This window comes from Poecilia reticulata, chromosome 7 (assembly GCF_904066995.2).
Source record: "Poecilia reticulata chromosome 7, P_reticulata-male-v2, whole genome shotgun sequence".
In the NCBI taxonomy this organism is placed as follows: Eukaryota; Metazoa; Chordata; class Actinopteri; order Cyprinodontiformes; family Poeciliidae; genus Poecilia; species Poecilia reticulata.
The window spans coordinates 17,978,854-17,992,555 of record NC_088836.1 but is presented as its reverse complement, the minus strand read 5'-3'; the positions used below and the strand labels follow the sequence as shown (position 1 = coordinate 17,992,555).

At 36.8% G+C, this 13,702-nt stretch overlaps 2 protein-coding genes across 15 annotated transcripts in view; one reads left to right on the top strand and one right to left on the bottom strand.

Annotated features, from left to right (window-relative positions):
* Positions 1-49: 49 nt before the first annotated feature.
* Positions 50-7,979, bottom strand: csrp1a (cysteine and glycine-rich protein 1a). Its single transcript, XM_008413762.3, has 6 exons — positions 7,688-7,979; positions 5,705-5,814; positions 5,111-5,279; positions 4,902-5,031; positions 4,726-4,822; positions 50-486 (listed from the first exon to the last, which is right to left on the bottom strand). Exons 2-6 carry the CDS (start codon positions 5,811-5,813, stop codon positions 410-412), a joined length of 582 nt encoding a protein of 193 aa, XP_008411984.2. The 5' UTR covers position 5,814; positions 7,688-7,979; the 3' UTR covers positions 50-409.
* nav1a (neuron navigator 1a) overlaps positions 476-13,702 on the top strand; it is a 95,933-nt gene continuing 82,706 nt past the window's right edge. For 7 of the 14 annotated variants that reach the window (XM_081609028.1, XM_081609024.1, XM_081609029.1 and 4 more), the window contains exon 1: positions 2,267-3,452. The gene's annotated coding sequence lies outside the window, so the exon portion shown is untranslated. Of the gene's footprint in view, positions 1,063-2,266; positions 3,453-13,205; positions 13,444-13,702 lie in introns of those variants that run through there. The other 7 variants (XM_081609034.1, XM_081609032.1, XM_081609021.1 and 4 more) reach the window with 5 other exon arrangements.

Below are 13,702 nucleotides of genomic sequence, written 5' to 3'. Positions count from 1 at the left end.
AAGCTATTTGATTTTTAAATATAAAATGCACACAAACGTATTTACTGCATTTAATTTCTGAATTTTATTGAAAACCAAACATGTCACTCTGAACCAAAGATGATTCATTAGTTCAATCACTGTACAGCTAATATTGAATACCTGTAGGTGACGCACAATATTGGCCCTTTCCAAGACTAAGTCTTTGGTCCTACTCAAGCTCATGTTCTTTCAGGGCCAAAACATTGTCATCAACATTTGTATTGGATGGACACTAAAAACAAGGCTTAGGATTAAATAGCGTCTGCATTCTTTGTGTTTGTGTGGTGATTTTTGTAATGCAGTATCACATGAAGGTTGCATCCTCCATGCAACCTGCTCTGTGCTGGCATGGAAAGCAGCTTGGTATAATGGAGACGTGACTCGGATCTCACTGGGTGTGGGCCAGCGCCCCGGCTCCAAGTCCATACCCAAATCCCTTGGGACCAAAGTTTTTGCCGTAGCAGCCTGTTAGAAAAAAAGACAGTGTCATCAGTTTACACTCGATCAGTATCAATGTCAGATCACTGACTAAAGGCTCATAGCAGACTTTTATCTTTGCTTTTTATTGGCACCCCTGGTAAAGGTAGATATAAAAGCATTAAAATAAATACAATTTTAATTTGAGTACAATCAGAGGAGAAACAAAAACAATTAAGAAAGAATGTTTTTTTTTTCTTGGGGGAAAAAATAATCTTTGGCACTGTGTTCCTGGAAAATAAAGCAATTTTAAAAATTCATATTTCTGGGATGTTTAACTGAAATGGGGGGAGCGGGCATTTTCAAGGAAGTTTAAGTTATAAGTAAATAAAAACACAAAGTATAAAAATAGGCACCCTAACATTTTTTTCTATTCTTAATTTCTCTATGTAATAAATTATTTAGTGTTATTTCAGTTATTCAGTGTGATTCCACATACAACCGCTCGGGGGCGTTGGTCGCATTGGTGGCATAGAGAAGGTTGAGCACACAGAAGAAGAAACCTTCGCGTTACATGCTGAAGGAAGCTCAATGTGTGTGTCACGTCTCTTCTATATATCACAGGTCAGTAAAGATGTATTTTGATGCATATATATTAGTTATCTTTAAAAGTTGAAGAGGTTATTAAATTGAGCATCAACTAATGGGTCACGCCATCAGTTTGTGGTTATTATTGCGTAGAACACAGACATTTCTGAAAACGAATTAATGCTAGCAGCTAGCTAGCAGAGGGGCAGCTGAAGGACTGAGTTTACTTTGAATTGATTGGGTTTTACATATTTTCAAATGGTTCTCAAACAAAATGTTATTTTGATCTCTTTATTTGTAAAATGGATGCTTCTTTATGGGTTATTGCAAAAACCAGAGAAACAATATTGATATTCATTGAGTAAGTAATGGGTGCTTATATGTGAAGTTTAGTAAAGAGACATGGCATTGCAGTGGTGTAAACTCCCGTCCTCAAGGGCAGGTGTCGTGCAACTTTTAGATGTGCCTCAGTTATTCTTGAGAATAGGGACAACATGGGCTTAAATTTTCCCAATTTTTTTTATTTCTCAACCTTATTTATGCAAATATGACAAATAATATTTTGGAAATGTAAATATGCTAAGGTACAGGCTCCCAGTTGCAACATTTTTTTTTAAATAACATTTTTAATCGACCTGACCCAGAACTTTGTCATCACCATCTGACAAAATAAATATAAAATAATTTTTTAATGACCGTATTAGTGACATTTTCACTCAGTTTTACAGACAAATGGTTCTCAAGAAACAAAAAGAAATATTATTTAAAACAAAAAACAATGAAAAGTCCATCTGACAGAGTTGACAGTGCATGAAGGAGTTGACACAGAACTGAAGGTGGTGACAAACTAGTGAGTTAAAAAAAACCTGATCATGTGAAGTTATGTAAAATATTTATGTAAAATACATTAAAATGAATTAATTGCACATTTAAGTGAGATTTGTCAACAATTTCACTGAAAGAGTCACAACAACTCTGATGGAGTTGACAAAATACAAAACTACCTCAATTTATATGATGTTATTCTGAAGGAGGAGGCCATATTGTAGCTCATCAGGTCCATTAAATCTTTACAGTAAACTAAAATTAAGCATTTATTTCACAAAATTTCATCCAAGTTTTGTAAATTGTCAGTTATGGAGTTGACACATCATGGTTGTGACGAGCAACTTAGGAATAAAACAGAAGAAAAAAACTAAACAATAACATTCTAACCAGAACTGCCTGGCCCTCTTAGCAAAGGAAGAGAAGGGAAGAGGTCATGGGGTCCTCAGAAGTTCTGGTGTCCCCCAACAATGCCTAATTTCTTTTTTTTCACATTCTTTTCATGTCTGACGGTGTTGACAAAAACTAGGGACAAATTTCAATGGAGTTGGAAAATATATACAAATGATTTTTAACTCAATTTATTGATACTTTTATAATTATTTATATGACTACTTCTACTTAATAGCCATAATATATTATCTTAGTAGTCCTTTAATTGTTTTAAACTATTATAATGTATTGAGTTCTGCTTCAGGACAAGGGATTTTAAAGACACCATCCACCTACTACAATGTTTAAAATAAAAAATATTCTGCAAACACCAGGAAAATATACATTGTTGTGCTCTCATGACCCAGGTTAGTTTAGTCAGATATTTGAAAAATTATATTTTGTGTATATTTTATTCAAATGTTGTGCTTTATCCATAGGACCTGTTTTGTCCCTATTCTCAAGAATCACTGGCCTCTGCTGCACCACACCTGAATAGAATAATTAGGTCGTTAGCAAGGCTCTGGAGAACTTATCTACACAAGGAGGAGGTAATTAAGCCATTTCATTCCAGTGTTTTGTACCTGTGGCACATCTAAAAACTGCTGGACGCAGGCCCTTGAGGACTGGAGTTTGACACCTGTGCTTTAAAGGAACATTACACCTTTTCAGTTTAGTACAGTTAAAGCTAACATGCTTAAATGTTAAAGTATATTTGTGCAGAGTAAAAGTGTAAAAGCTACTAAAATAGTTAAAAGCACAACACAGTTAAAAATACAATAGGTCTGAGAAACATGGACAGTGCTTTATTTGTGTTAAAACACTATCTAAAAAAAAACTAATGTGATTTATAGAATTAAAAGCCATCTGTGAATAGACGTTTTAATTTGATAAAATTCATAATGTTAAATGGATCATGTTAAAATAATTCTCGTTCGGTTTATAGGGATATCATAGCCGTGTGATGTACTGAATTTAAGAGTTATCTATTGCAGTTACTCATTGATACCTGAAGTGTTGCATATAGAATATGTTCAGTACACAGAAGATTAAACCTTCTTGTTAGATGCTAAAGGAAGCTAAACATGTGTTTCATCTTTTCTATCACAGTGTCACACATTGAGAGAACAATATTTCAACATTACCCTCAGCCCATCCAAGGTTGGCAGGTAACATAACCATGACTATTATTAGTATTATGTACTTGAAAGTAACTGTGCATTAGTGAGCCCTCTGCTGTTTTAGTGTGGTTATTACAACTCAAAGAAAAAAAATTAAATGTAACAATGTATGCTCTGGTAGGGAGCCTCATAATGAGGCAATATTTATATTGCTCTTGGCAATGTTTGACTTTAATTGCTTGTTTAAAGAAGTTCTTGGTTCTGTTTTTGCTGTTGTCAAGCCTGGACGTCACACGCTGCTGCTATGGAAGAAACATAGTCTCATAAGAATCTCACTTTTTGAGACTTTGCATTTTGTGACACTGAATTTTTGTCCCGTGAAATTATGCATATAATTTTTTTCCCACTTTGTCTGGTGTCTAATGATCAAAGAAGCATAATTAGCAAAAAAAAAAAAAAGCCACTGTGCTCAATCTAGTGCTGATTTCTTTGGCTTATGTCACCAGAAGGTCACCACCACATTTACAGGTGAAATTCATTCAATTCAAAATTCATATACATAATTGCACAGGATAAAAATTCTGTGTTAAAAATTCAAGATTAGTCATACAAGTTCAAAATTCAGTCTCTAGTAAATCTGCTGAAGACAGCCTCTGTAACCATGTATGTTTTTTTATATATAATAGACTAAAACTCAACCAAACTGGGATTTCTTGATATTTTCTGCTAGAGTGCTGCAATAACCTACTTATAGAACAAAGTCGATCACATGTTGTGAAAATACATAGTGAAAGCCCTAAATTTTTTGTCTTGTTGAATCAACTTTTCGAATAAATTCAGGACTTTGGTTTATACCAGAAGTTTAATTTTCTCTCTTCCTTCTTTGTTGTTCTTTACTATTGTGAAAAAATTAAAGCATTGAGGTACACCAAGAAGTAAATATGTTTGGAATTATTATTTCAACAATCTCCCTCTGAATAGTCTTATGCATCATTCTTCATGAGTCATTTGTCTTTCTCTTCTTTTTGTTATTTTTTTTTCTTTTATGAAATCTCTGAGCTTGAAAATTGGCTGTATTTAAAGGTAAGGTGTAAATCTGCTTCATGTTGCCTTTGAGGTCCTGTGAACATTGCTTTTGATAGTAAAAAACAAAAATGTTCAAAATATTGATTCACTCTTGAACCGTCAGAAAGAAGCCTTCCTTCAATACCAATATATGGTTAATTTTTTAAATTCCCTCATCAACCACAAGTATGGTTGATGAGGGAATTTAAAGCTTTGTAATTGCATTTCCTAATTTTGTTGAAGATATGGATTTTACCTTTACAGTAGATTTCTCCATCCTTGTCAGCTAGTGTGGTTGACTCCAGGCTTTTCCCACATGTGGCACAGGTGAAACACCCAATCTTATGCCACGACTGGAAAGAGGAAAATAATTGATATAATACTAATAGTAGTCATTACTTGAATGTTTCTGCATATGTGAGGTTTTCTTACACTCCCTGCTCCGATCACTTTCTCAGCAGCATAAACAGCCTTGCCACAGCGGGGGCACTTGTCTGACCCTCCAAACTTCTGAGCCATCTTAGAGGGGTTTGCATTTGTGGTCGGACAATGAGGGCTGGGTCTGATGGAAGAAGAGGACAAAAAACTGTTGATGAAGAGCCTAAAACAGACATCCAGAATTTAATATGTGCATTACTCACATTTCATGTGTAATACCCAATGATTCTCCTTTGTCCATGCTAAGGGTCCCGGCACCCTGGCCATAGCCATAGCCTTTTGGCCCATACTTCTTGCCATAGCATGCTTTGCAGTAGACTTCATCCATATGGACCGCAACAGTTGTGCTGTCCAAGTTCTTCCCACACACCACTACACACATAATAACATTCACAGACAGGCAGAAATGCATATGTTATTGTTTTGCATATTTGTGTGTTTTAAATGTGTTTAGACAGGCCCGTAACTTCTTCCTTATATGGCACAGCGCTTCTGAAGAAACATGTTCACATCTAAATTCCAATGTAGGAATGCCTGATTTGCAAAGTGGGAACACAAATATTGCAAATGTCATCCGAAGGCCATGAACCCTCACCGATGGACTGATTTTGCTTCTGCAGTTTGGAATCTAAAGTTCAATATCAGTACATGAGACCAAAAGATAAAAATACATACTTTAATTTCTATTTCTTTTAAGAATTTTGAGGTGTGACTTATACATTACAAAATAATGATTTAATTAATTAAATAAGGTTTCCATAACTACAATCAGAGGAAACAACAAATAGTGTACTCACTGCACAGGAAGCAGGACTTGTGGAAGCTCCGTTTGTCACACAGGACTTCCTCAGCAAAGTAAACTGTCTTCGAACAGCGGCCACATTTATTTCCTCCTCCCAAAGGCATCCTTGTAAATGAAAGCAAACTGAAAATAAGGCCAACTGGTTGGATTGGGCTCATTAAAAGTTTGTTGAAATTAGTGTCATACATGAATACCGACAAAAGGGAAAAAAAGACCATATATTGTTTTATAGTAGTGGAAAAGCTATCTCAAGTTAATGTTATTGATTTTGTAGAAAGGTCTGGCTGGTTGCTTTATTTTTATTTATTTTCTCAGCTAGGTGGCAACAAGCTGATACCTTTAAAGATTGGGCATCTTAATTAATGAATCTAAAAAAAATACAAAATTGTTAACTGCTCTCTGTTGGAAAAGAGAAAACACATGATATAAAATGACATGTATCCTATATCTATTTCTAAAGTTAATGTCTCAATTTCAATGCCTGTAAAAGGAAATCATCTGAAGAAGCAAAATAGATGGATTGGAGGACTAATACATTTGACAAAACTTTTTGTTTTATGTAAAGCACATTTAAGCTATACTCGGTTGTTTGTAATTCTGGTTTTATTCAAGACTGTAATTTCATGCCTGCCAGTTTACTGTGGCCTCTGTGAAAGAAAAGCAAACCAGTAATGGAAAGTCTAGGAAAGGTTGTGCGAAATGTGAACAGATGAAAGTTCCTCTGTTGGAAAAGCAGACAAAGTTGGTGTGAGCATTATGTGAGCCATTACTTTTTAAGGAATTTCAAAGCTTTTCAAAAAGTAAAAGACTGGCATCCAGCCTGTTTCCACCCTGAGCTTTTCCCGGCACGACCCTCCCAATCAATCCTTGTGTATCCACTTCCACATTCCTGACTGTGTAAACCCTCCCACCTCTCTGCCCTTGGTTCACATCATGTCCTGACTGACTGCCTTGTTTTACATCCCTCTGTCCTGTTTGTTTATTTCAGAAGGATGTGCCATTGCTCAAATATCACTTCCTTTTCTCTGATCAGTTAAGGGAGCGAAACTCTTAACTCTACTTTTAGTCACTTCCTATAACCCTGAATACACTTCCTGTTCTTTCAGAGCAAGTCATTTCATGATTAACTCTTTTGACCAAACCCAGGACAGTTGGCTCCCAAACTGAATAGGACTTACAAAATGCTGTTGATTTGAATGTAATTTTATTGTATAGCAAAACTATATGTGAAAGAGTGTTTAATGCCTTGATGTTGATGTTCTATCATTATAAGCATCAAATTATTTTTAGTGGGATTAGTTTACTTGCTTTGACAAAGTTTGGCAAGAGTTGCTTTAAACCGCTCTTTGCCATAATCAAAATCATGATATAAATGGCATATTACTTATTAAATACAACTGATTGAATAAAATACAACATATACTAAGGGTAGTTTAGGTAATGCTTTCTTATATAGTTTATGATCTTGACTTTTGGCTTTGGGTTCTGAAAAAAGCACCTCGCAAAATTAGGCACAAATTACTTAAAATTCCAGAATAAAGATCCACTGAAATTCTGAGGACTAAAAGTCAACAACCTTCCACTGGGTTTTGTGTCTGATTTAGCTGATTTAGAGAACCATGCTCAATTTGAGTACTAGTACATGTTGGTGGTTTAACACTGCAAGTTTAAACATGTAGCTGCACAGTCAGCGGGCGCGGGAGTGCGAACAGCTACAAATCAGGAAGTTTGCTCATAAATTACACGTGGATTTGTCTGACTTTTGTGAGATTACTTCCCCTTGCTCCCTGCTTTATGATTTGCAGATGTATGTCATAGCTTTCTGTTAGTATTTGCAGTAACCTATAACTTTGATAATCTGTTTCCTCCGGTTATTGTCAGTATATCTTAATCATGTTATAGTGAAGGCTATGTCACTAGAACCAGACATACATAAGACAATAGATATGTTTAAAAAATAATAAAAAACCTTGCTCACCTAAAGTTGGTAGATGTTGGTCTGAGCCGTAGGATGAAAAGAAGTTGGATGCAGCGCCAGTGCAAGAGGGTGTGTTCAGGAAACCAGTCGTTTAAAGCAGTATGCAGTTACTGCTCTTTTAGTTGAAGAACAAATCTAGATTATGTGTATTTTACTGTGTTAGTAGTGGAAGTCAAATCAAAAAGAAGTTATGTTCTCTTCTTCAATGTTCGTCCAGATGTGCTGAAAGGGAGGAGCTTCAGTTGTGGCTTCAATGTGCAAAGTACTGAGGAAGAGGGAAGTTTCTGAGTAACTCGACAAGCGAGAGAGTCAGAGTGAAAGTAGGTGGGATCAGGGGTGATTAGGAGAGGTAGTGGTTTGCCATGTTTCAAAGTGGAATTTACATTTTCTGTCTTTAAAAAAAATTAAAGGTGCTTTAAAAGTGTAAAATTTTCTTGTAAATTCCAGTATTTACATCACAGTATTACAGAAAATTCAGACTGTGGGGTGAGGTTCTCTTAAGAGGTAATGACTTGAAAATATCTTACCTGCACAAGATAACTTTTTAATCATATTCATAGCAAAGGTTTGTGTTTAGAGATTAAAGCTTATTTAAGGGAAGCAATGTCAAAACCAGGTTGCTCAAATATGGATGGGAAGGATTAAGGAAAAGCTCACTCAAGCAACTTGTTATTATATAAAACATTGTCATTTTTCTTATCAAGGGAGGAAATATTTAATATTAGTTATACAAGCAAACAAAAAAAGAAACCTTTAGTCAGCAAAAAAATGTTAAATGCTGTACACAAACTCAAATAAATTATCTCCAACATTTAATAAACAGCAGAAGGTGAGCTATCAGAACAGACAAATACATAAAACCTATTTAAGGTTCACTTGTATGTTTAGTGATATGGTCAAATTACAGTACAAATGATAATTCATGAATGTTGACTGCAACAACATAAGAGTTTGATTATACTAGATTTAACTTTATTCTGAAATAACTTATAAATGATGCAAAAGTCGAGGAAAAATCCAAATATTTGTAGTATTGATTTGGAAAAAAAACTATTGAAACTGCTTTGCTTGTTTGTTTGGTTTTCTTTAGAGCGTTTTGGAAGTAAAGGTAGTTTATGTCAAATTAACTACGTCATTAAACAGTCATAAAGGCTAATTAGCAGAAAGGCAACTACTACGCTGCCATACATCTGTTTGCTATTTGTGGCATTTAGTGCTGGCTGTTCTGAAAACATGATGAGCTGATGGATGCTGTCAATTTGTCTGTTGAAACAAAACATAATCAGGGAACTAAATCACTCAATAACTAAATCACTGAAGCATAGAAAATGTAAAATATATTTAAAAAATCTTTATTAATCAGAACATAAGTGATAGCAATACTGGATTTTTTCCTCTTTAACGTGTGTTAGTGTGAAATATTCACAGTGAAATAAACCATAATTTAAGTATTACAACTCAAAAGGTCTTAGACTTTCATATCTGCTTATAAAATGCTTATAAATAACAAAAGATTCAGTAGTATTTATTTTACTTTTGACTTCTGGCTGTGTGATTTACAACTTTAAGTTGTGTGAAGCCAGTCAAAATCATGGTTTATCCTATTTTACCGACACCAAGGGTTAGGCACAATAGGCACAACAGCACCATCTGGTGGTGACAGTCCTGTCAGGCATAAAGCTAGAGACTCATAAAGCTGATGGGACCTTTGTAATGGAGGATTATGCTCATAAAGAAAGTCTCTGTTATCACAGAAAACCTTTAAATTATTCTAAAATTAACTAATTAGTCGCGTTTGTAAGTTTTTAGTGTTCTGATGCCGAGATTTTATTTAGACCACACTTGTGAGGCCCCGGGGCTCCAGACAGTCAACATGTTGAAATTGCAACCCCCTCTTTTTGTTTTTTTCGTCAGTCTGCTCCTCAGTGCGACGGTGACACAAGTATCCCTTTGTCAAAACAGCGTCTGTCACAGAGTCAGTCTCTCTCGGGAGGGGACATGCCCTAGGGGCCATCAGAAGATTAGCTATGACATTAACCCCCTACCCCTGCATCCAACCCTCCTCAACACACACAAACTGATAGTCACTGCAGACGCTTGCACACCACTACCCATAATCCTCTGTTACAAGTCACTTCCCATTTTCATGAAACACAGGGACAAAGCAACAGATCATGTGAGAGTGTTGGGTTTTTTTTGTACTTGTGGTTGCAGAAGTTTTACAGTTTTTATTTGTGTGCTTGGAGCTGAAGGAAACAGAAGAGCAGCACCTGGTGATAATATTAGGATTGATAGGTGAGTAACGCATGGATTATTACCAGCAGAGCATCTCACATTAGTATGAAGAAACATGAGAGGGTAGAGCAAGGAGGTCATGTGTATTGTACAGTACGCATGTTGGGGGAGGGGCCGTTCATTGCGTAGGACCTAGTGTCTTCTGAAAGCAAGCATCACTTCATCATGCCTGGCTGAGCAGCTTTATTTTTATTTGCATAATGGCTTTTACTGAGCAGATACTCCATTATGCTTATGTCTCCATGTTAGGGGCTTATAGACCAAGTAAGAGTCTGATCGATATGTTATCAGTTAGAGAGCTTCAAGACCAGTCAAGCAGGGATGAGCCAACACACAAACACAACTGTAAGCAAAAAAAAAAAGGGTTAGAGTCTTAGAAATTATTTTTATCAGAAGATGTTGGAAATTGTGCTTTGCATGAGGGATTGCTACCCATTGATTTATTGGATATTATAGCTGCCATTAAATATGCTACATGGGATCCAAGTGCCAGTGTGCAAAACTGAAGCCAGCAAAGCAGAAATATGAGCTGGGAGACAATACAGAGTCACAGGGAGGGAGTGAGACACGGAGACCCAGAGCAAAACACAAATGCGGCTTTACACAGAACTATAATTGAAGACAGGAAAAGGTCCCACAAGAAAAGAAAATTACAAAATAACTAGGTTTCTCAGAGAGATTGTAAATACAAAGATGTAATTTGGAAGGGCAGTTGTAAAAGCTCATGGGAAGTACAATTTCAAATATTTAAAGTTTTTCCTCTGTGAACAAGATACAGTGGTTACACGGTAGTTTGTTGCACAAGATCGAAGCGCATTTTCAGTGTCCGGCGACGGGGTCAGAGACTTTGAGCTTTGTCGCCACACAGTCTTAATGAGAAGAAATTTAACCTATAGCATAGTCAGTCTATTATGTATGAACTTGATTGAAAAAACAAACCATGTTAAATTCAGTAAATCCACAAACTGCAACTGCATTCACACAATCCACAATTTCCTTCCTTTGGTTTCAAGCGCTTTTGAGATCCCAGAGAAAGTGACAAGAGTTTCACCAGACTATCTGAGGAATGGAGTAACGTAGGGCTGCCCTTGCCCCACTTGTTGCTGGACACTGACTGTACAGTTGGCTTAAACAACCTCCCTTCACCCATGAAACACAAGTTCATAAATAAGGAGACATTTTCAAAATGGGAACAAGGAACAGCAGCATTTAAATAGGAGGTGTTGAACAGGGAGGAGTTTACATCTTGTAACAATGACAACTGGAGTTAATGAATGTGCAGCAGTGGTGTGGGAGCATGAGCTGAAGGTCCTAGAGTCTAGGGTTGCTACTGCCTCTAGTGGCCTGGGGGTGGTAACACAACTAATATAATTACATTACTAAATCAGAATACCGCAAAGTCTTTATTATTTATTATTAATTTTTCATTCTCTTAAGAATGTAGAGCTAATTAAATGACCCAAACAAGACCTTAAAGTGGTTCCAGTTTCTCTCAATGGCCAACCTGTTGAAACTGGCAAATTTTAAATACCTTGGTTTCTGGAGAGTCAGCTCAACTTTGCTGAAAACACTGACTGTATTTTGAAGAACTGTTCTCAGAGACTCTACCTTTTAAGAAGACTTGGTAATCTTAGGGTGACCCAACTTGACTCTAGTTGGGTCACCCCTATGTCTTGAATTTGGGGGGGGAAAAATCATATTTATCACTACAGAAGGGTTCAGTGAATGCGCATACGAAACTGGTGGGTTCGGTACCTCAAAAAAGGTTAAGAACCACTGTCCTAGACAGAATAGTTGGAAATGGCATAGAAATTATGGAAACAGGGAAGTGAAAAAGCAAAATGAACAGGGAAACAGGGGTTTAAATGACTTCATAATGAACAAAAAAAAGATAACTGGAAATCAGAGACAAGTGCAGCCATCAAGCAGATGGCAAGTACTCTAATTAATGAGCTATTCCAAGCTTACTTGATTTGTGTTGCTTTATAAAGCCTAATTCAAACTTCCCAGTTCGCTCTGCTGTCCGCTGTAGTCCAAAGTCTCTGTGATGCAAATTTCACTGTCTGTACATGTCTCCCAGGTTCCACTTAGGATCTATACAAACATGTGCATGCTGGATAGATTTTTATGACTGCATTAGCGGAACAATCTGACAGAACCAAAACAGTTCCAGTTAGAGGGTGGTACCAAAACACAGCAGATAAGAAAAACCACAGGTTTTTCTATTTTGTTTATCACCTATAAACAAAATAGGAAACACAAAAATTTTGCTTATATAAAGGAAATAAAGTGAGGATAAATCTGCTGTTTTTCAAGAGAATTGCTAGTTTAACTCTTGGTAACAAGAAGAATACAAAAGCTGCTTTCATATTCTGATGACACATCTCTGTATTGTTTCTCGCTCTGTTCATCTCTGAGAAGACAGCATTCAAATAAGAACATTTACCACCTCCTATGAGGCGTTGTTGACAACGTTGTTCTGTTAAGCTAAAAAGTGGCTCATCATGAGTCATGTGTGTACACAGAGTGGAGCGCAAAGTCCTTAAATGTCAGAACAGCCAAAAAGGTCAAATATTCTTCACAATAAACAGGTTTATTTGAAAACTGCTAACAAATTTAGCAGATCTTTATTCTATTTTCCTATCAAAATTCTATAATCAATAGTCTTACTGGTATTCTTGGTGTAACTGCAATAATCGATATGTTTTGTCTTCTTAGTACGCCAGCTGATGTTTTATGCTGATGGGGGTACGATGTTTTCCCTGCTCATATCACTCCTTCTTTTTTCTTGGTTGTGTCTCCCTTGTTTCTCATTTGCCCCTCCCTTTTCATTAGTAGAGTGGGACAAAACAGAGTGATGGATGGAGAGCCTATCCTCCTCCAGCTTTTCAGTACATAAAGACATCAGGTGTCTTAAGTATAATCATGAGTTTGCGTCAGCTGATCTCCTTTTAACCCAGTTTGTTGTCTCTCTCTCTCTTTATTCCCTCTTCAGCAATTAGATCGTGAAAATCTGATGATTGGGGTCAGGTTTTTCACATTTGGAGCCACATCTGCTTTAATTATCATATGCTACTCAGACTATTGAGGTTAAATCTGTCTCGCTCACACACAGACACGAATACACACGTGCACGCACACACAGCAATACACTCATCCAGCTAATGCACCAACCTGCCTTTGCTAGCTGGGTTTATATTTCACTGCTGAGAGGGAGGGACTCCAGCCAACAGGTCCATTACTCAGACTGAGGGAGAGAGAGAGACAGATATTGTAATGATGAGAGAGAGGGAGAGGCGGGGACATGGCTGCAGGCGTACTGCGGCAGCAGCGGAGCGGCATGACGTGATAGAAGGTGAGATTATAGACACAAATACACATGTACGCCGGCCAGCCTCACAAAAGTAGACGGAGGCAAAGAAAGGCAGACACTCAGCCAGACACAAGAAGAGTGAGAGAGGGTAAGTCGAGCCTTAAATTCATTTTACTTACTTACACTTTAGATCTTTACATTTTTTTAAAGTTAATTTTGATGTTTTGTGGTCTTTCTTGTTTGGTGACGGTGTAAACAGAGATAATTATAAGTTTTCTCTTTTGAGGGTGAATGCGATCACAGTGGCGTGACTGTCGGGAATAAAGTGAAAAGATGGGAGAAGGCAGTGCTTGGTTGGAAGAAAAGCTGGCGAGTTGGGGGGATTTTATGACCAGGGGTGACAGGAT